Source organism: Pinus tabuliformis, chromosome 5_1 (genome assembly GCF_031772625.1).
Source record: "Pinus tabuliformis cultivar Carrire ecotype Pingquan chromosome 5_1, CPIR1, whole genome shotgun sequence".
In the NCBI taxonomy this organism is placed as follows: domain Eukaryota; kingdom Viridiplantae; phylum Streptophyta; class Pinopsida; order Pinales; family Pinaceae; genus Pinus; species Pinus tabuliformis.
Window position 1 is genome coordinate 934339941 of NC_142305.1, and position 23925 is coordinate 934363865.

The 23925-nt window shown below is 39.5% G+C and overlaps 2 protein-coding genes across 5 annotated transcripts in view; one reads left to right on the plus strand and one right to left on the minus strand.

Moving 5' to 3' along the window:
• Positions 1-23925, minus strand: part of LOC149167846 (exocyst complex component SEC6-like) — a 504852-nt gene that overhangs the window by 128674 nt on the left and 352253 nt on the right. For all 4 annotated transcript variants that reach the window (XM_089433197.1, XM_089433196.1, XM_089433194.1 and 1 more), the window contains one exon: positions 21213-21257. In XM_089433197.1, coding sequence (XP_089289323.1) covers positions 21213-21257 — 45 coding nt within the window. The remainder of the gene's footprint in view (positions 1-21212; positions 21258-23925) is intronic.
• On the plus strand, positions 18316-19205 carry LOC149167847 (uncharacterized). Its single transcript, XM_089431606.1, has 2 exons — positions 18316-18603; positions 18708-19205. Exons 1-2 carry the CDS (start codon positions 18347-18349, stop codon positions 19147-19149), a joined length of 699 nt encoding a protein of 232 aa, XP_089287732.1. The 5' UTR covers positions 18316-18346; the 3' UTR covers positions 19150-19205.

Sequence of the window (23925 nt, forward strand, 5' to 3'; positions counted from 1 at the left end):
GTCTCATTGTGCTTGGCTATCTTCTATTATGCATTTATTGTTTACTATTCTATCTATAATTGCTTTATTGTTGTTTGGGTGAATGCAATTGAAGAAATTGTTTTAAAGTGATTATGTCAGCATAGAACATAGTGAAAATTAACATGGTATCAGACCTGAGGTGAAGATTAGCCTAAGATGACCAGAGAGCACCCCTTGGAGACACTCCTTTTTTTGATTGGCAACCTAATTTTTGGGCAAGATGTATACCTCCTATTTCAATATTGAGGAGAAACTGAATGATGCCTCTAACATTGCAACCTAGAGGACTAGATTGGCTATTACACAGGATGAAAATGATGTGATGGAATATGTGCAAGGCCAAATAGTTGAACCTCGGGATAATTCCAACGCTAGTGTCAAGTCCAAGTACAAGAAAGGTGAGATCAAGGCCAAGAAAATTATTATTGACTCTCTTAGAGATCATATCATTACTTACATGTCCAAGATGAAAAAATCAAAAGGAAATGCATGACAAATTGATGGCAATGTATGAGGTCAACAATCATACCCAAATCATCTCTTTGAAGAGCCAACTCCATGATATCAAGTTGACTAAGTAGGAATCTCTTACAGCCTACTCATGAGGATCCCCAGGATAAGGGGTCAACTTGTTTCTATCGGAGAAAATGAATCTGATAAGGAGCTTGTGCAGATGACCCTTGGTGGGCTCCCTATGTCTTGGGAGACATTCATAATTAGCATTAATTGCAAGAAGGATATCCCTTCATTTGATGAACTCAAGGGTTGTGTACTCAAGAAGAATCCAAGCTCATTTCGAGAAGGAGAATCCAAAGACAAGATGAAGGAGAGCCTACAGCGTTTGTAGCCAATGTCAAGAAAGGAAAAGGGAAAGGAAAAGGAAGATCTTTCAAAGGGAAGCCAAAGAAATCAGCCCAACCATTCAACAACAATAGAAGGGACTCTTCAAGAATTCAATGCTACAGGTGTAACCAATTTGGACACGTTGCTTGAGATTGTCGTAATACAAGAAATGCTCAAATGCCTAGAAACAACAACTATAATGGCTACATCAACAACTTCAACAATAGAAGGAGAGGAAGAGACCCTACTGCCCATGCAAGCGCTGAAGAGCCCTAGTTCCCTCAAAAGAGGACTAGAAATACAAGGTATGATAATAATGTTGTTGATTATGAATCTGAATATGTTCTTGTTGCTGCTCTTTCTAGATCTTCTTCCGATAGCATTGATAGTTGGTTGGTGGATAGTGGGGCATCTAGACATTTTACTAGGTATCGTGAAGTCCTCTGAAATCTAGTTGAGAGGGAGACCAATTTGAAAATTTTACTTGGGGATCACTCTTCTCATGATGTCAAAGGGTCTGGTCTTGAAAAGTGTAACTAGGTTCGTATGAAAATTTCGAAGACCCAAATTTCTCCTGCAGCAACTGATTAAGTTTCTTCTATTTGTCAAATAACTGAATAAATTATTTACTGTGTTCTACAGTAAATATCGAAACCAATACAAGAAATGGCAAGAACAATGGCAAGAAATGGCAAGAACAATGTTAATAGCAGCTGACTTGCAACCAAAATTCTGGAGAGAAACAGTCGGGACAGCCGTCTATACCTTGAATCGAACTCAACTAAGACCAAATAATAAGAAGATTCCTTATGAATTATGGAAAGGAAGACCTGCTTTAGTAAAATACTTCAAGACTTTTGGAAGCAAGTGCTTTGTAAAAATCAATGATAACTCACCAGGAAAATTTGATTCTCGGGTTGATGAAGGAATATTCCTTGGATATTCTACAAGGAGCAAAGCCTACAAGTGCTACAATAATCAACTACGGAAAATAGTGGAAAGCATTGATGTGAAGATTGATGAAGACCTTCCAAAAAAAGAAATTGAAGATCATGAAGTTGACCCTCTCATTAAAGAAAACGAAGAAGAACCTGGAAAAAGAGGAAAAAGATCAAGAAAAACATAAGGAAAAAGAACCATCTCAAACCCCTTCAAAGGTGAAATTTCTCCAAAAACATCACCCAGAAGAGCAGATTATTGGCAATATAGATGAAGGGATGCAAACCTGAAGAAGGATGACAAGTACACCAAAGAAAAATGATGTTGCTCTCCTATCTATGATAGAACCAGAAACATTTACTCAAGCAAGGATCCGCATTGGGTAAAAGCCATGGAAGAAGAAATGTCTCAAATCGAGAAGAATGAGACATGGGAGCTGGTACCTCGTCCAACGGATAAAAATATAATTGGAACCAAGTGGGTGTTCAAAAACAAAATGAATGAAGATGGACAAATCATCAGAAATAAGGCAAGGCTTGTTTGTAAAGGTTATTCACAAATTGAAGGAATCGACTTTGAAGAAACATTTGCACCAATAGCTCATGTGGAAGCTATAAGGATGTTCTTGTTATTTTCTTGCTCAAAAGGATTCAAAATCTATCAAATGGACGTAAAATCAGCATTTTTGAATGGGGAACTCAGGGAAGAAGTCTACATGGAGCAACCAGAGGGTTTAATCTAGCAGAAGGAAAAGACTTTGTTTGTACATTGAAAAAGGCATTATATGGGTTGAAACAAGCTCCTAGAGCTTGGTACACAAGATTGGATCACTATCTATAACAACAAGGCTTCAAGAAGGGGGTGGGAGGAAGTAATCTCTACATAAAGATGCATGAGGATAAGTTACTAGTCACTCTTGTCTATGTTGATGATCTGATTTTTGCTAGTAATAATGATGAGATGAGCCATGAGTTTGCTCAAAATATGTCAAAAGAGTTCGACAAGTCGATGATAGGAGAGTTATCTTACTTCGTTGGACTACAAGTATCTCAAACCACAGCAAGCATGTTCATATCTCAAGCAAAATATCTTAAAGACATGCTTAAAAGATATGGAATGGAAGACTGTGCACCCATGAGCACACCTATGACCACAGATTGCAAATTAAGCAAAGATGATGACTCTCCTCCAATAGATACAACTCATTATAGGTCAATAATTGGAGCCCTCCCACACTTAACTGCTACGAGACCTGACATTATGCAAGCAGTAGGAATGGTGGGAAGATTTCAATCAACTCCTAAACAATCCCATTTGTTGGTTGTAAAAAGAATTCTCAGATACTTGAAAGGAACTCCTGATTTTGGTCTTTGGTACCCTAAGAGCTCAACTCTTACTGTGACTGCATACACCGATGCTGATTGGGTTGGAAGTGTCGATGATCGAAAAAGTACTAGTGGAAATGCATTCTTCCTGGGAGATTGTCTAGTATCTTGGCTCAGCAAAAAACAAACATCCATATCACTATCTACAGCTGAAGCCGAGTATATAGCTGCTGCAGATTGTTGTACTCAAATATTATGGATGAAGGAAGCTCTGAAAGATGTCAACATAGGTACCAATCAACCAATCACCATCTATTGTGATAACACAAGTGCTATCAGTCTCAGCAAAACCCTAGTGATGCACTCAAAGGCCAAACATATACCAATCAAGTATCATTTCCTTTGTGAACAAGTAGCTGAACAAAACATCAACTTGGAATATATCAATGCTAAGGACTCAGGAGCATATAGCTAATATTTTCACAAAACCTCTTTCTCGAGAAGCATTTGAACATCTTCGCCAAAAGATGGAGGTTATTTCTCTGGCATCACATTAAGTTGATTCATAAAGATGTTGCATGACAGGGGGAGCACTTCGACAGGAGGAGTTCTTGTGCACCTTTTTGCCATTGATGTCAAAGGGGGAGAGAAGAAGAATATTGCCATCAATGACAAAGGGGGAGATTGTTAATCAAGGTTGTCATTGATGTCAATATGGCAGTGTTTGTGATGGAAAATTCTTGTGATCATAATGTTGCCCATGAAGGACCCAAGGACTGAATACAACATATGGAATGAATATATATATATATATAACAAAAGCAATAAACCCAAGGAGGAAAGCCACCAAGGAAGCCATTGGAAGAGAAGAACAAGAGCCATCAAAGAGTAGCCATCGGAAATCACAGAGAAGCCACAGGAAAGCCAAGTCAAGAGTAAGAGCCATATCAGAGATATCGCATGAAATATCAGAGGAGCTAACATAACAGAGGAGTTAACAGCAATATCAGAGTAAAGAAGAAAACATCATAGGAGCCATATCGGAAGTATCGCATGTAATATATGCCCAAGAAGAACCGATAGGAAGAAAACAACGGAGGAGCATAAACAGAGTTATCGGAGGTCACAGGAAGATAAGCCACAGGAGCAACAACTATCGGAAGAGCGAAAGAGTGAAGAGAAGTCACAGGAGATCAAACCCAAGTGCTTGCGGAAGAAGAATGGCAGAGGAATAGATCTGGATCATCAGATCGACAGATCAGTTAGATCGACGGTGATTAGCAATTGCAGGGGTAGGAAAGTACGGATTTCCTTGATTGTGGTTGAAGTCTCGCACTCAATCCTAGCCGCCGATCTCATATTCAACTCTTAGATCATAGTCAACTGCGGGGGTTAAGGCCGTTTTAATCCGTGTGCCAGTCGAAGTCCCGCAAACCATAGATTGCGATATAATACGCAGACCCGATGCTCCAATAGAACACGCCCTAATGTAATATCGCATCCGCCTCATCGGAAGTCAATGTCACACTAAAACTGCGATTGCGATAATACATGCGGACCCAAACAGGTTATAGTAACAACCCTAATATAACATCGCATCCGCCATATCGCAAGTCTTATAGGGTTGTCATGGTAAAACCTCTAATTGCGATATAATATTACGGACCCACTGCACCATTATAACATGACTTTATACAATATCGCATCTGCAGTATCACTAGTTTCTAAGGGATGTCAAACCGTCAATTGCGATAAGGCTGTGGACCCGATGGATTTATTAACAACTGTTTAATATCATATCGCATCCGCTCCGTCGGCAGTAGGGGAATCGGCTATGTTATGTGCAAACCTCTGAAAGTTGCGATTGCGGGATTAAAGGAATAACTCTGATTTTCATGAAGGTTGTGATTGCGGGATTAAAGGAATAACTCCGATTTTCATGAAGGTTGGTGATGACGTGGTCGTTCCCTTCACCCTTGAACGAGTCGTTTCAATTCATAGGCAAAACTCATATGTATATGTGTGTGTGTGTGTGTGTGTGTGTGAAACGCTTCACTTCTGTGAGGCATATCAGGCATCTATCACAGAGAACAAGGAAAGTTCACAACTCATGAATTGGAAGAAACAGAGGAAGTCGAAGGTATGGCAGACGCAAAAGGTGCAGTAGAAGTCGAAGGACGAGTGAAGAAGGAAGTTGAAGACAGAGCGGGAGGACAATCTTTTGACCTGATTCATCTTGAAAGATAGGGTCGGAGCCCTTGGGGTTGGTGCCTCAGAATTGGAAGGATTGGTGTCCTTGGAGTTGGTGCTCCGAAATCCAAGGTTGGTGCCTTGACAAGATAGGATCGAAGCCTCATCAAAACCAAGTTGGATCTTGGAACACATTTATATTGTATTTATTATTTTACTCAATAAAATTATACTTAGACATTTCTCTATTTAAATTGTGAAGAATTAAACTGGTAATAATAACAATTGAAAGAAAATACTGATTCAACCCCCCTCTCAGTATTTCCAACAAATCCGTGTATAAATAAGAGGAACATGCTTCAAAGGAAAAAAAACAGTGATCAGTTATTCATTAGCATCAAATTTATGATTGTTCATTCAACATGAATAATAACATTTTCTCCAAAATTATGAGTTATCATTGTTGTTTGATTCTTAAGGTGTGATAGTTGTTCATGTGTGCTCATTGAGGAATGGAAGGATCCCCATACCAAGCTAAGTACACTTTGTTGTAGAGTAATGTTCATAGTTGTGAATATATTAGTTTTAATTCTAGATGTTCATCTTATTTCTTTGTTGTAAATACTTGTAGATAATTTTAGTATGAATTCATGTTATGGCCATGTTTTGTTGTGTGAAGATTGATCTCCTTTCAGTAATTAGTTTGGATGTGGAAGGACAACAAGGACTCTTAGAAAAGGGCCTTTTCTCTGTGAACTAGGACTGGACGGAATCAAGATTCACTTTCTTATATGTTTTCCTAGATTAAATTTATATGCTTTCATAGTTACAGCTCTTCATGCTTTCTTAGATGTTTGGAAATGTTATTATAGAAGGAATGTGGAAGGACAACCAGGACTCTTGAACAAGAGCCTCTTCTCCATCTTCTAAAATAGACTAATCTCATTGACCAATCATTTATATGCTTTCATAAAATAGATCTGAATCTTTTCTTTTCAAAATAGTTTAGAATTGTAATATGCATTTCCATTCTAAACAAACTTCCTACAACAGTTTCATCTGAGGCCCCATATATTTTTGTTTGCTTCTAAGTTTACGAAACCCCCAGGTTGACAAATTAAATGACAAGGATTTAGCATACAATTAAATTGCCCTACAACATCCACCCATACTTGGTGATGTATGGCTTCCTGAAAATTGGAAGGTTCTTCGACCTGTGCTACCAAGGCTTAGTATTTGTCAGGCTATCTATGCTGCCTTTGGTCGATTCTGGAAGCTCCAACAAACTCCTTTGCATCCCTCAGTGTCTGTCGTACTTCCCTACTGGTTCTACCATTGGTGGTAGGAGGCTCAATCAATTCTTCCTCATGTTGTTTCATCTGTTGAGCACTGCCAGGATCCCCTACTCCTGAGGAAATATTGGTACTGGTCACTGTGCTCAATCCGGGTATCTGTCCTCGCGCTTGTCCTCTTTGTTGCCCCTACTGTTGTTGGACTAATGGAACATTTGCTGACTAATCTTCTGCTGGTTATGAAAATTCCTAGATCTAACAATCTCAGGAATCCTACAGCAACCAATTGAATCTACTTCACCTAGATCATAAATTACATTACAAACTTATTTCAAATTTCTTCTTGGAACATTGAAGTAAATTATCGAAGCAGCCTACAACAAATAATATGATTCTGAAACATAGAAACTGAGAAAGGAAAGTAAACACATAGGACATCGTTATTTTTGGACAAATGTCCTCGGAAAAACCCAATGCAAGAAAACCAGTGCAGCAACTCTGAGGGTTTTATTATTATGTAGGAAAAAATCTGAGTACAATTCTAGGATGCTCAACTAGCAATCCTATACATAGAGAATATTGAACAAAAGACAAGTGAAATGATCTCACCCTGTTACTGGGAGAATCAGTGACTGATCCTGCTGAATTGGAGGATCTGCGTCACCCTCTACACAGAATTGTGTCACTCCCGGCAGTTTCTACATCACCCCTCCTAGGTATTATGTTGCCCCTCTTCTGGATCCTCTGCTAGCTGAGAAAATTGATCTTTTTCCTCCTAGACTCACACCCCGGCTCCCAACAACTGAAATTTGACTTCCCTTAGCAGGAAACTCGACTTCCCCTCAAGGACTGCATTGCCTCTGCGTCAACACTATGTGGGCCAACGTCAACCTTCCTCTGGATGTCTTTTTGTCCTCTCTCTGCCTCGTACTCTCCGGAAATTCCTTCTTCCAGATTCTCACTGCCCCTCTGCTACAAGAAATCTTCTCAATTGATTTTTCCTCTTGAGAACTTCTCACTTTAGAAAATCGATTTCTTGATCTCTCTTGGTGTATTTTCCAAATGCCCCTCAAGCCCCTTCTTATATCTTCCTGTTAGACAACCAACGGCCTAGATTATCTCCTAATCAAAGGCTCGGATCGTTTTGATTTGATCTCCGTCTTTATTTAGAAGATTCACCCACAATTAGATTAATACCCATTAATATTTTGATTTTCCTAAGTTTAGACATAGGAACCCCATTAAAAATATTAATTATTTTAATATAATTGTCTCTGGGTGGAATTTCCCAAAATGGTATATGGGTTCTTTAGAATGCAAATGCCCAAGCCCCAAGCCTCCCTGCAAAATTTGAGGCCTAGAGCACATTCGATGCTACCCCAAATCCACACTCCCTCTTAGCAAAGGAATGTGCTCTAGCAATCTACTGTTGCTGCGTACTACTCTGACTCTGAAGCATCGTCCTCTGCGCTGTTGATATCTAACATGTTGTCCACCAACTACCACATTGTTGTTGCTATTGTACTATTTCCTTTGACACTGCCATTGCCAATGCTACATTTGTACTACAGCTCACTCTCAAATATTGCATCTACTATGTTGCTAGCACTGCTACTACTAACACTACATTTGTAATGCAACTTAGTCGCTGAGACAAACAACTGAAACACAAAACTAGAAACATATCTCGTAGATACACGGTACTGAAAGTTTGACTACTACTAGTCGCATGATGTCTTCTGAAGCCACTGCGCTGTCGAAGCTTTGCACTATGCCTCCACGCATTTCTGCCTCTCTGCTCTGCACTCCTCACATTCTGGCGCTACTAACTACTGCATCTGTCAAATCAACACTCCATGGCACCAACTGAGAACTCCTCCATCCTGCTACTACTAATCATGGGCTCCCGTAGCAAGGTGATGATCCAAGAGGTGGGCTCCTCAAGGATCTTGCCTATCTGTAGCTCTATCGAACTACAATTCTATATCAACCCACCTCCCTCCTGGAGGTATCTTGGTTGTCATGGCAAACTACTCCTCTTGTTCAATCTTTGCAATTGCAACCTTAGGATCGTGCTTCTCATCCTTGTCCTTTTTCTTCAAAGGACATTGGGATGCATAGTAGCCCATCTCGCCATATCTAAAACACTTCACCTTGGAGACGTCCTTTTGTCTTTGTTGCCCCTATTGTCCCTTTGATGCAAGGGTTGCATTATCCTCCTCCTTAGGCTTCGACCCACTACTGCTATTACTTCCGTCAAGTTTGACTTTGACCAAGTCTCTCCTCAGTTCCTCTTGTTTTAGACTTGCCCAAATATCATCCCAATTAGGCAATGCTGCTCTGCCCAGGATGCTTTGGACAAAGACTTGCCACTCATCTGAGACAGAATTGAGGGCTAGTCTAACCAACTCTGAATCCTAAGGTGTATGCCCCGCAACACACAACTCATCACAGGTTTCCTTCAACTTCGTGAGGAATGGATCCACATGCTCCCCTTTCTGCATCTGAGCAGATCTCAGCTTCTGCTCTAAGTATATCTTTCGTTGCTCGGAAGATCCCTGATGTAACGTGGCCAAGGCATCCCACATCTTCTTAGCAGTCGCTCTGCTAGCAACGTGGCACACCATGTGATCCTTGACTCCATCCAGGATCATCCTCTTGGCCTTTGCCATCTCAGCCTTGTACTTTTTCAGCAGATCTACATCCGCATGTTCAGCCACCGGGTTGTCAACATATGTCTTGAGGGCATGCTCATCTAGAAGGAAAGATATTCTAGCCTTCGAGATGACGTAGTTGGAAGCCCCACCCAAGCTGTCCTAATCCCTCAAGCGACTGGTTTCCATATCCTCTAAAAAATGTCGAACAACTCCCTCTTTCTCCCTACTACGTAGCTTCTAGGTTGGCTTACATACTCCCTAATGGAGCTAGTAAGTCTGTTGCTCCTCTGCTGCCCAACAAATGAGAAATATTGATTTCCTCGATAAGAAATCACTGAAGAAGTATTCCCTCACTATGTGATTTGCTTCCTTCTTCTGACGGCTTTTCTACCCAACACTTAGCTTGTAGAAAACTGTGTCCCTCTAGCTCTGCACTGAGCTCTATGTGGCTCCCTTTGCCTCGACAAATTCTTGATCCGACAGCCTTACCTCTCTGTCGGCTCACTCAGAGAGAGACACCCATAAAAATATAGCCCCCTAGGTAGAACTACACAATCCCTCAGGGGATTTGAACCGTTGCTTACTGCACCAAGTTGGCCCTTGCTCCAGTTCTTTGATTCCATGTGAAAATTCCTAGATCTAACAATCTCAGGAATCCTACTGTAACCAACTGAATCTACTTCACCTAGATCGTAAATTACATTACAAACTTATTTCAAATTCCTTCTTGAAACATTGAAGAAAATCAATGAAGCAACCTACACCAAATTAAATATGATTCTGAAACATAGAAACTGGGCAAGGAAATGCAAGCACATAGGCCACCGTTATTTTTGGACAAATGTCCACGGAAAAACCCAATGCAAGAAAATCGGTACAGCAACTCTGAGAGTTTTATTATTATGCAGGAGAAAATCTGAGTACAATTCTAGGATGCTCAACTAGCAATCCGATACAGAGAGAATACTGAACAAAAGACTGGTGAAATGATCTCACCCTGTCACTGGCAGAATCAGTGATTGATCATGCTGAACTGGAGGATCTGCGTCACCCTCTGCGTGGCCTTTGTGCAAAACTACATCACTCCTAGTAGTTTTTGCGTCACCCCACTGGGAATTATGCTTCCCCTCTTCCGGATCCTCTGTTGGCTGAGGAAATCGATCTTCTACCTCCCGGACTCACACCCCGGCTCCCGGCAACTAAAATTCAACTTCCCTTAGCAGGAAACTTAACTTCCCCTCAAGGACTGCATTGCCTCTGCATTAGCACTGCATGGGCCAGCGTTAGCCTTCCTCTGGACGTCTTTTTGTCCTCTCTCTGCCTCGTACTCTCTAGAAATTCCTTTTTCCGGATTCTCACTGGCCCTCTGCTGCAAGAAATCTTCTCAATCGATTTTTTCTCCTGAGAACTTCTCACTTCAAAAAATCAATTTCTTGATCTCTCTTGGTGCATTTTCCAAATGACCCTCAAGCCCCTTCTTATATCTTCTTGTTGGACAACCAACGGCCAACGGCCTAGATTATCTCCTAATCAAAGGCCCAGATCGTTTTGACTTGATCTCCGTCTTTATCTAGAAGATTCACCCATAATTAGATTAATACCCATTAATATTTTAATTTTCCTAAGTTTAAACTTAGGAACCCCATTAAAAATATTAATTATTTAAATATAATCGTCTCTGGGTGGAATTTCCCAAAACGGTTTCTGGGTTCTTTGGAATGCATGTCCAAGCCTCCCTGCAAAATTTGAGGCCTAGAGCACATCCGATGCTACCCCAAACCAACACTGGCATCTCTCGAGATTTCCTGAAAGCTCTATCCTCCATGAACTTTGCATCTCGTCTTACTACAATTTTCTTGTTGCTAGGAATGTAGATTATGTATTCCTTCGAGGTCTTGCTATATCCTATGAGGTACCCCTTTTCTGCAGTCTGATCGAGTTTACTACACTTCTCGTCTGAATGTGACAATATGCCACACTTCCGAATATCCGGAGATGACTCTCTTCCGGCTTTCTCCCTAAGAAAACCCCTGAGGAGGTTGTCTTCCCTAATACTCTATGAGGAGTTCTATTCTGAATATACACTGCTATGTTGCATGCCTATGCCCATAAGAATCTAGGCAAGTCCTGGTCATACAACATAGCCTTTGTCGCCCTAACAATAGTTCTATTCTTTCACTCTACTACTCCATTATGCTCTGGATTATATGGAGTTGTCCATTTTCTTTTGATGCCCTCCTTTGCGCAGAAATTTGTGAAGTCTTTATTTGTATACTCTCCACCATTATCTGAACGCAATACCTTTATCTTTTTTCCTGTCATGTTCTCTATGAGAGCCTTGAACTCTCTGAACTGATCAAAAACCTCATCCTTGGTATTTAAGAAATTGATCCAGGTTTTTCTAGAGTGATCATCAATAAAGGTGACAAAGTATTCGCCACCACTAATAGCTCTCGTGGACTTTGGGCCACAAATATATGAGTGTATCAATCCCAATACGCCTTTCGCTCTGTTGTTACTTCTGGAAAAAGTTGCCTTAGCGTACTTCCCTAGTATGCATCCTCTGCATACATCATCATGCTCAGTACTAAGGACTGGAACTCCTGTAACAGTCTCTCTGAGCATCCTCAGTGCTCCATGGTGTAAGTGTCCCATTTTCTTGTGCCACAGTTCATTCAGTTCCTTTTCACCATTATGATTGCTGCCTATCAGTGCCATTGGAGACTCAAGCTACAATCTATATAGTCTGTTGCTTCGAGCTCCAATTTGTCTCATCTTCTTCTAGCTTGGATGTTTGATGTATACTTTCCTTCCAATGAAGTATACATCGTATCCCTTGTCTTGTAACTGGGACACTTAAATCAGATTCATTCCTAACCGAAGCACATGGAGAATATTGGTGGCTCAGATGTTGGTTCCTGCTTCCGTCTGAAATGTTATGGTGCCTCTCCCTACTGGAGTAGGCTTCGTTTTGTTTCTCATAGTGATCTGGAAGTCCATCTGCTCTTCTTGATAGCTCGAAAAGTATTGTCGTACTCCAATCATGTGAGCTAAAGGCTTGCTATCAATATACCAAACATTTGCTGACGCTGAACTTGACAAGCTTGCGAATTCTTCTTCCAATCTGGAAGATAAATCAGGGACATCTTGATTTTCCATCCTTATTTGTGTTATTTTTCCTATCGATCTCTGACGCTTTTCTGCCCAGCAAAATTGCGTCCCACCTAAAGACTGCTCTGCGCTGAGACTGTTGCGATGCTCCCTCTATCACTAGAAAAGTTCGATCTGGAAATCTTTCTCTTTGTCGACTCACTCAATAGAGATTTTCCCATGAAAATGTTTCCCTCCTCGACTGCACAATCCCTTTGGGGATTCGATCTGCTGCCTATGCAGCTCCCACTTCTGTTCAATGTTGGCGCTTCTAGCTCCATTCTCTTTCTTCTCCTTACCTCTGATACCATGTGAGAATAGAAATCCAACTGCAGTGACTAATATTATTTCTTCTACTTATTAATTCAGAAATAAGTTATTCACAGTGTTTCTACAGCAAATATCGAAATAAATTCTATTGTAGCCCACACAATTAAAACACGGCGGAAAGTAAATGCAAGGAAAAATATTAGCACAAGTACAATCACAGTGACAGTGATTTTTGGACAACTGTCCCCAGAAGAACCCAATGTAGGAAAACTGGTGCAGCAAATGAGGGTTTCTTTATTGATCTTCAGCAAAATCTCATCTACAAGATACAACTAGCAGAATAGAAGAGGAATTTCTATGAGAAATTTTACAAACAATTTTCTCATTCTTCACAGTGAAATTTTGACTCTGGAGAGGAATTGCTCCCTCACTGTGTCACCTGTGCAGTGACTGCGCAGTCCCAACGTCACTACCTCTACGATGTCCCTCCTCTGCTCTGCTTCTTCTCTCTGCTTCCTACACTCCTGACTATTGTTGATGCCCTCTCTCTCTAACCTGCAACTCTCCCTCTAATTCGATTTTCTCTTGCCGAACTTCAGTCAATGACAAAATCAATCTGCTTGGACAACTGAGTATCTCCCTGGTTTGTTTTCCAAATACCCATCGAAGTCCCTCTTATAATCTTCCAGTTGAGTAATCAACAGCCTAGATTAGATTCCAATGAATGTCTTAGATCATATTGACTCGATCTTTGTCTTCTTCTAGAAGATTCACACCTAGTTTCATTAATACCCTTTAGTTATTTTAATTTCCTAAGTTTAGACTTAGGCACCCATTAAAAATAATTAATTATTTTAATAAAACTATCTTTGGGTAAAATTTCCCAAAACGATAGAATACATGTGTCCTAGTCTCCCTACAGTTTTTGAGGCTTAGAGCACATCCGATGCTACCAGAAATCAACTGACTATTGGAGGGGACTTGGAGGAGGGTTTGGCTTGGTATCTTTTTGGATGTTTGGTCTTGGTCTTGGATATCTCTCATTTTGATCTGATTCTCTAAGAGAAGGATTGTTGGGATTTTCCCTTGTGGATTTTTCCTTGGCCTTTGGCCTAATTTCTGTTGTCCATTGTCTCATTGTGATTTTTGGGTTCCAAACATTTGTAAATTGCTTGATGAAGAAGACACAAGAAGTAATAAGCAGACACATAATATTCACAAGTAATTATCAAGAAGAGGAATCAAGCATTACTCTACACTACACTTGGTTTCTCAACAATTGTAACCAAGGTGTGGGGGACAACTCTCAACCCAGCCATAGGTTCAGCTACACCATCGATTTCTACAACTAACCCACCACCAAGCCCTCAGTCAACAAACTCCATCAATGTTTAATCTATTGATGTTTGTAGCTCGAGAAGATACTTTTGCATAGGCCTAACTATCTAGGCATGTGGAAATCACTTAATACACCCTTAATTAACCTTAGCAATTACTTTAGTGATTAAAGAAAAAAAAATTATAATACAAAAGTAAGTTGATCTAATGTAATGCAAAGCTTTTTGCATTAGTGAATTCGATGAATCTCAAACATTGATTTCAAGTGAGGTGAGATCTAATCTCAACTGTCAATCGTTTTGGAGATTAGGGTTGTGGATTTGATCATAACTCAATTTTATAAAAAAAAGGCTAGGTTAAGGAATAAGAAACACAATACATTGAGTGAGCACAAGACAATGAGAGAAGGACATCTCAGTGATTGGGAGGAGAAGGACTTCCATCTAAGCATCCCGGGTCCGAGGAGGGTGCAAGGAGCATTGAGAGAGATTGAGATTAGCTAGGACAGATCTAGGGCTGATCAGCTGGATCAGATCTGCAAAGACTCTAAATAAATTTTAAACAGTGATTTACTCTGAATAGCATATGAAATTTTCATGAACCTGCTTTAAAATTTAACAAAATTTCATATTTCAAATTGATTGATTTGATGAGAAGTACCTACCTGGTTTCCTGCGGATGAAGAGGCTTCAGAATTGCTTCAGCGCGCTCCCGTTACCAAAAGACCATAACCTAAGTACAACCTAGGTACTCAGTCCAAAATGCTTCAGAATTGCTCCAGCCAAACTAAGTACAACCTAGATACTCAGTCCAAAATGCTTCTCAATTGCTGCACTCTGTTCCCCCATGCCCAAAAACTTCAGAACAAACAAGGCTCTGTGTTACAAGTTTTCCTCCTCCTTCTTTTCCCCCTTCCTCCAACCGCCCCTTCCTTCTCATAAATCCCCGTTCACTAACTTCCTCCATCTCCATGTCTTAATTTTTATAAGTGTTGATTTTATAAAACAAAATCTGATTTGATTTGGAGATTTTATTCAAATATCTAAATTTTATTTAATTTCATAAATTTTAATTTACACTTTTATAAATTTTAAACATTAAAACTAACATTTCTGTTCATTTAAGGGTTTATTATATATATAGTGTGTTACATACGGGTCCATGCATATATAGCTATCGTACAGAGGCCTCGTATGTATGCTAATCAATGAAACAGGAATCGCCGATTCCGGCGATTAATCGCGACTGCAAGTCGGATCGGCGGCTAGAAGTTCCGTTTCGAATCTGGGCGAGTCAACTCGCGTTGACCGAGTTTAACTCGTGGTCAACGCGAGTTTGACTCGCGATTTATGCGATTTCTGCCGATTTTAACGAGTCCCGCCAAATTCAATAGGGTTTTCGCCGGTTCCGGTTTGCCGCGTTTGCGTTTATAACATTCCCGTGAATTGTTTAACTGTTTAACGGTGATAACATTGCCGCGTTTGCGTTTATAGCATTCCCGCATTCGAACGACGAAGCCTTCGAAGCACATTCCCTGTCGAACGACGAAGCCTGTCGAAGCGCATTCGAACGACGAAGCCGCATTCGAAGCACAGTCCCTGTCGAGTCTTGTGAAACTCAGGTCACAGTTTGGCGATTAAGTGTGAGGTATGCATTAATAATAAGAAGCATTGCATCTATTCGACTGTCCGAGGCTTGGGTACCGGTAGCTTGCATCGCATTTTGATTTGATATACGTTATAATAGGACGGTTTACAGGATTTCTCTGCAGACAAAGTTTCACAAAATTCTTGCCTTCCTCTGAAAGATAGTCTGGGATTGCCGGTAGCTCCTTACTGTTCCCAATTTTAAACATTGCACTTCAAACTTCATTGTGCAATTCCTTTGCTTCTTTTGTGTGCCTGTTCGTTACATCATTCCAAATCTTGTCAACATGTTGTCTGTAGACATCCTCAAATGTATTCATGTTTCGCAATCTGCCATCTCCTGTTCAATAAGTCAATCAGTCTTGGTTGGCAAGGAGTTAATATCCCGGTCCAATAAGCCAATCAGTCTTGGTTGGCAAGGAGCTAATATCTCTGTCCAATATGTCAATCAGTCTTGGTTGGCAAGGAGCTAATATCTTGCCAAAAAGATTAAAATTAAATTTGAGTCTCCATAAATGTCAACCTTGTAAAGGCCATGGTCTAGACTCTAATGTCCTTCTCAATCCATGCAAAACTGTAAAGAGTCCCACAGCCGTCACGGTTGATATGACAATGACTAATTGAAATGAGCTTTTGAAGTTACTAGGCTTGAAATTGACAAAAAAATGGCGAGGCAAAAAAGCCAATAGTTTGAATTGGATCAAGAAGATATTGGGAAAGACTTTGCAAGTACAAAAAATAAATATATACACTCATTTTGGCATGCCAAGAAGAGGTTGAAATTGCAGCAACCTGTAATTTGGAAAAGATTAATTTAGAACATATTATACAAAATTTTATATGACTGTGACAGTTGGCTTTGGTATGGACTCCAAGCTTAAAACTGTGCCTCAAGGACTGAGCCCTCCAACAAATCTGAGCCACAATTCTGTTCCTAGGTGACTGTTCCAAGTAGCACCAAGTCTGAGCTTGAAGCAGCTACAGGTGAATGTAATTTAATTAAGTCTGCAACAATGATCACAGGTAATTCCGAGCTATGAGCTATCTCGTATCTCCAGAGTCCAAAGTTTGATGATTGTCCACTCTGGAATCTGCAATAGGATGCTTTCACAAAACAGGTCCGAGGTATGTAAGTTGAGAGGAATGCTCTGTCATTGAAATACACTCCCTAACACCAGATCCATGATTCCATACACTGCTGATTCAAGTTTCAACAGAGACCATATTTCTATCAGCAAAACCTGAATACTGTACAAGCCTACAAGGCTTCTTTCATGACTATCTTGGTTCACACCAGAGGAGTGAAATGTATGAGAATTTGATCCATATACAGATGACCAATGCTCTACCCATACTACCCAGTCAGAGTTACAGATATGAGTGTTTTGTCCATCTGTCTTCATTTACTTTTTTAAATTTCTAGCATATTTTAAATTTTTGGATGATTTTTAAATTTGATTTTTTCTTGTCTTTCACAGGAGCCACAAATTAAATAGAAGCCGGACTCCAAATCTTAACAGAAGCCACAAATTAAACACAAGTTCAAAGCAACAACAATGCCGAGAGAGAAGGACTTTGCTTGGGCTTATTGTGACAGGATTCCCGGAGACCCCAGGCTCCTTTGTAAATTTTGCAAAACAAAATGTAGTGGAGGCATTTATAGATTCAAGTTCCACCTTGCACAAATAACTGGCCATGATATAGGTATTTGCGACAAGGTTGACGACAATGTCAAACACCAAGCAGCCTTGGCCCTTGAAATGTTAGAGCAGCATAATGCCAAGAGAGCAAAGCAAACTGCTGAAATAGGAAATGTTGGAGTTGATACTTTTTGTGCCACTAGCCCCATGTCACCTCAATCTGCTGAATCCTCAATGCCGTTCCCAAGTTTTCCACACATGCCTCCAAGGCCAAGTCAAACTCAAAGCCATGCCAGTCCTTCAACTCCTTCCTTGAACACTGGAGGTGGAAACATAAACGCCTTTTTTGCTCCCCGCACAAAACCCGGTTCCCAACCTACCTTGGATGGCACTGGTTGGAAAAAAAATATCCATAGTCAGGCAAGGAAGGCCATTGCTAACTTTTGGTACTATTTTGACATACCTTTCCACTGTGCCAGAAGTCCTTATTGGCAAGCTATGATTGATGCAATTGCTGTTGCAGGTCCAGGGTTCAAAGCCCCTACATCAGAGAGCGTTAGGACAGATATGTTGTTAGAGAGTGTTGAAGATGTCATGCTTGTGCTAGCTGAGTTTCGTTCATCATGGGTAGAAACAGGGTGCACCATCATGAGTGATGGATGGACAGATCAGAGGAATAGAACTTTAATAAATTTCCTTGTATCTTGTCCCGCAGGCACAATGTTTCTCAAGTCAGTGGATGCTTCAGATAAGGTTAAGACTGCCCAACTTATCTGTGAAATGATGGAGGAAGTCGTTCAAGAAGTGGGAGAAGAAAATGTTGTACAAATTGTCACCGATAATGCAGCGAATTATATGGCTGCTGGTAGACTTTTTGAGATGAGGCACCCCACTATTTTTTGGACCTCTTGTGCTGCCCATTGCATAGATTTAATGCTTGAGGACATTGGTAAGCTTCATTGGATACATGAGGTTGTGTAGAAGGCAAAATCCATAACCAAATACCTATACAACCACACTATTGTCCTAAACACTATGAGAATATACACTGAAGGTAAAGAAATTGTTCGACCTGCAGTGACTAGATTTGCAACAAATTTCATATCTTTGCAATCTGTGGTTGAGCAAAAGATAAATCTGAAGAGGATGTTCTTGGGACCTGAGTGGATGGGATCTAAACATTCCAAGACCCCTGAAGGCATCGAAATTGCTGCACTTGTGTTTAATGATGGCTTCTGGAAAGATGCTGAAGAGATTATTGCTGTGACGGAGTCCCTTGTTAGAGTTCTCAGGTACTTTTAGTCTTTTAACTTTTTCATTTTTTAAATTTCATTTCAAGCTTCTTTTTATTTACAATGTTTCATATTTCTTTAAATTTGAATGCTTGAACTTTCAGGATGGTTGATGGTGACAAACCCGCTATGGGTTACATTTATGAGGCGATGGATCTCGCAAAGGAGGCCATCAAAAGAAGATATGGGGATGATGAGACAAAGTATATGCCTCTTTGGGACATTATAGATGCACGTTGGGATAGGCAATTGCATTCCCCCTTACATGCTGCTGGGTACTTCTTAAACCCACAATATTTTAATGATAAGAGCAAATTTAATGAGGATAGGGAGGTTGGCAGAGGACTTATGACATGCTTGGAAAGGTGCTTCCCTGATCCAGAACAACAAAGTCGTGTCTTTTCCCAACTACAAGATTATAGGGCACCATCTAAATTGTTTGCCTATACCAGTGCTATAAGACAAAGGTCAAAGATGTTGCCAGGTACCCAGCTTGAAGGCTTCATCAATTCATTAAATTTGTTTAAACTTTATTTTGTATGTTAAATGTTTTATTAAATTTTCTTTTCTTTTTAAGTTTTTACTATTTACTAATTTGGTACTTCTAGTCTTCTACTCACAAACCCTTACCACTTGCTAGGTCTTTGGTGGCAAAACTTTGGTAATGATACGCCAGATTTGAAGAGATTTGCCATTCGAATCTTAAACCAAGCATGCAATGCTTCAGGTTGTGAACGCAACTGGAGCATGTTTGAGAAAATACATTCTAAGAAGCGCAACCGATTGACACAAAAGCGCTTGAATGACCTTGTATTTGTCCATTACAATCTACGACTTCGCAACAAACAAATACAAGGTGAGATTCGAGAGCTTGAATTTGAAGGTTTCATAATCTAGTTCGTACTTTAAAAGTTTAAAGTTCAAACTTCAAAGTGAAATTTTAATTCACATTTCAATGTCTCATGATAATGACAGGTATTGATCATTCACCAATCGACCTTGAAGAGTTAGATTTGCAAGCTACAAATGCGGCAGAATGGGTTCAATTAGATGAGCCTCCTCTTTTCAGCCTTCATGACTTGGAGAACTTTGAGAGTCAAGCAAGCGAAGGAGTGGGAGGAATCGCTTCTAGTTCTCACTCTTAAGAGTCTTAGACTCTTAGTTGCTGATTTTTTTCTGATTAGTATGCAGTTTTTAACTTTTTTGTAAACTTTTAGAAGCATATGCTTCTAAGGACTCAAGACTCAGTGCTTTGGATCATGTGTGGACTCATAACATATATGAGATACTTATTTATTCATGATATTTTGGACATCTATTGATATTATGCATTGTTTGGACATACCTTTACCCAATATTAATGAAAAATGGTTTTTTTAATTCAATATATGTGTATATTTTTATTTAATGAATTTGCCGATTTTTTCCCGATTTTTTCCCGATCCGATTAAAACTTTCGCTCTTTTGCCTCGCCGATTTATTGCCGATTCCGTGTCTGGTAACATTGATGCTAATACTTGTATTTTATTTATAGCTATAGGTGGGTCATTACAAGATCTAGGGTATTTTTGTATATGTAATTTCCTCAAAGGGCCATTTTCCCAGTAGGGGGGGCCTGAGTAGGTTCTAAGTTATTAATGAAAAACTCTTCGATTGAGCAGAAAATTTGTGTCTGCATATGCAATTGAGATTGGTTGTTTAATTAACATTTTAACTTCCACTGTTTAAGTTTTGTTCAGCTCCCACTTGTGCTTTATTCAGCAAATATGTAATCTTCCAGGCAGTAAATTGCCAGATTGTTGGCTTCAAGGAAATTTTAACGTAATCCTTGCTTACCAATAATTATCTAGGAAAAAAATCCCTGCATCCTTCTCCTCAACCATTAAATAGAGCTCTTTCGTCCAAAAATGGACCAAAAAACTCCAAGCACAGCATTCACTTGTCCTCATGGAATTTATATTTTTATCTTAACATTTTCTAAATCTAGCTTTTCTATAGTTTTAACTTTACTTATTTTCACCTTCTTTTTTTATTAGCAAAATCATTGCTACTATTTAGTTATTATGATCCTTCACTTTATTTATTATTTATATTCATTTCTTTATTATTATTTGTTTAAAATGGGCCATTACATAATGGGATAGGAGCTCATCTCCAACATCAAGACTAGTATAGTTTTGAAGTATCTCGTTGTTCCCAAGGCCTTCGCTCTTTTGCCTCACTTTGTCATGCAAATTCAAACTCTATCTTTTCTTCCTTTTTGGTTCTCAGCGTTAATTTGCCCCCCTACCGTTTTTCTATGCTTTTTTTGTATCTATTTGCATTACAGTTGCATTCAGCGGCCTCCTGGCTTTTATTGAATTCATCTTTTCTAGAATCGTATTGACCTATTTTTCTCATTTGTGCATGTTAATATCGATTTCATTCATTTTTAATGTATTAACACACTAGAAATTATATCTTCTTTTGTTTGATAACACCCTATCCTACACTTTCACAGGGAGAATATTTACACTTGTCTAGCAGCTTTCATGTAATTTTTTTTCCCATATAAATAACCTCCATGAAAAATTAATGCAACGTGACTAAAAAATTTGCTAATGGCTCACCTTTGCTACTTCAAGGAAGCCTTTGCAAGTATCTTCAAAATTAACCTGCACCGCGATATTTAACAAATAAGGTCCTCATCAAAATGAATAATAATATTCTCGTGTTTGAATCTATAGAAATTTCAAATTGATGTCACACCAAGCCAAAAAACATACTAATTGACAGGTTGAAATTACCAAAACAAATATTGGTCATATTAGCTTGACTATTTTTGCTATCAAAAGCATTGAGAACCAGGGAATTGAGAATATTCATATTGTATCTGGCAACGGTAATTTGAAAGTCATTAAAAGACAAAACTAAACATGATTTCATTGGGTGCAATAACAACCACCAGAGTTGTAGACATCCACTATCTCTAATGATTAGATGATCCCATTAAATGAAATTATTAAAAAAATAAATAAAAAGGTGTGAACAATCCTTATTAATAGACTACATCTATATAAAGTAACTCTACCTTGAACTTAGTCATGCTTCCTAGATAACAGTAATAAACATAATATACAATAAATATAAATAATAGATAGATAATAATAATTAAGCTAAAGGCATCCTAAGAAAGGGCCATAACCCTTAATCGTAACCTTTCACTTCGTGAGCCATCAATGTATATAATATAGATAGACCGTCATATAGGTCATTGTAAATCATCTCCCTGTCATATTAAATATTCAATAATTTCTTTAAATCCGTATGGATTCGTTTATGTTATCCTATTTATTTTGGATATTCAATTTATGAGTGAGGTTGTTCATTTCATATTTAGAAAATGAACTTTGTTCACTTCATTGGTAACAATGCTGCATTCTGATCTATCCCTCTGCCATACATTTTCACCAAGACCATTGGTCAAAGTTGATTGGCCTCGGCAACAAAACAACAGGCTTATGGCCATACATATTTTTTTCGACTTCTCTGATCTTGGTCCTTGATCACACCCAAGCCTTTGGTCATTCCAACAATTGATTTTGTTCTCAAGAAAAATAGGCAAAAAAAAAAAGGTGGCTAAGTAAAAGTTCATAAATTATGTTGCAGAAAGAATTAACTCCACTTCCAAGTAAAATTGAAGGAATATCAAACCAAAAAAATCAAAATAAATAACTTATCAATATCATAAGAAATCAGATGCCATGTGTATTAAGAGTGGAATAGTGAAGGCATGGTAGACTCACAAACCAGAAGTCTTAGGATCGAATCTTGTCTCTAGAATTAAGAAAAATTCAATTCTCGTATTAATGTCCATGGGGTCTTGGATACATGGTGATCGGGTGCGCTGTCAAGGCACTCTAAGATGTTAAGTCACTGGTTCAATTCCCCATCATATTCAGGTGATATTCTTGGACATGACCATGATGTAGCCTCACAAGCCGAACTTACAAAAAAAAGCCTCCTAGGAAATCAGGAGTGCTAATATTTATAAGCATAGAAAGAAGAAGATATAGGAAAGAGATGATTATAGTTGTCGATAAATCCAGCATCAAGGCTATCATTCATAACAATGTTTGTTGGACCATGATAACCCCCAGTGGTAATTGTGCAACTGCAGGGTTAAGATCCAATCATCAATGAGATTCCATCATATCAATCCCATTACAAATGTACCTATTACCCACCACCCGCGGGTAGTGTCCATAGGAGAAAAAATTTATCTGATATGGTCGTCAGCCAGAAACCAACAGCACCTTTCAGCCGCCAGATAGCTCAATGTGCCACTATCTCCACCACCTGAGCTAGCCATATGCTCCCTCGCCCATCTATTATGATCGTATGTTTGAAGGTGGGCATTCCAACCCCGAAGGTATGGCTTTTCATTGTGTAGTTGGGTATTTTTGTTTACTTATAATGGACATTTTTGGGCATGGATTAGTGGGGGGATTTGGAGAAAAGTGTGGGACTGGTTTGTACTCTTGTTACCTCTGTCCAATTTGATGGTTAACCTTGTTTCCTAGCCTATGGGATCTCCTTTATTGGCTACTAGCTTTAAAGGTGGCACTACATCGGAAACCCTGATTTTGGTTGCATGGTCCCGCTTCCCAACATCATATACATCACTCCCCTTTGCTCATTATAACCCCATTCACCACATTTCCCATAAAGGTCCACATTTGTCCATTAGGTCCACAAGGAGTTAGCCTCCCCATCCACTTGTCCACATCTTGGGTCGGGCCTGGAATGATGCCCCAGAGGTTGATACAACTAAAAGAAAAGAAAAAGCATAATTTGGCCACTCTCAACAGGAAATGTACCATAAAATGCAAAAAAAGGCCGGGACATACAAATTTAGCATGTGGGAAAAAGCTAAACATGATCTTTACCCCTATCATCATGGCCATCACCCTGGTTCCTAAGGCCCCTCATATTAGCCCCTTACATCATTAAGAAACCCATGATTGTCCCAACCCCTGTTGGGCGATGAACTGGCCTGCCCTAAGTGGGTATTCATTGCTATATCGTACATATCATGCTCTCATCCCTTGGAGCCCCGAGCAGTTACAAACAGAAAAATCTATAAAAGGAAAAATCCATATGAAGAATGGTGGAAAAACAATGGTCGGTGTAGCTCATGTACCGCGATTGCTCCCTCCTACATTCATATACCCAAGTATGGGTTTCCCTTATTTTAGCTACCCTTGTATTGTGGCATGTGGCTTGGAGCCTTCCCCTAATACCCCACTCCATTCCATCATTATTTCACATACCACCAACCAC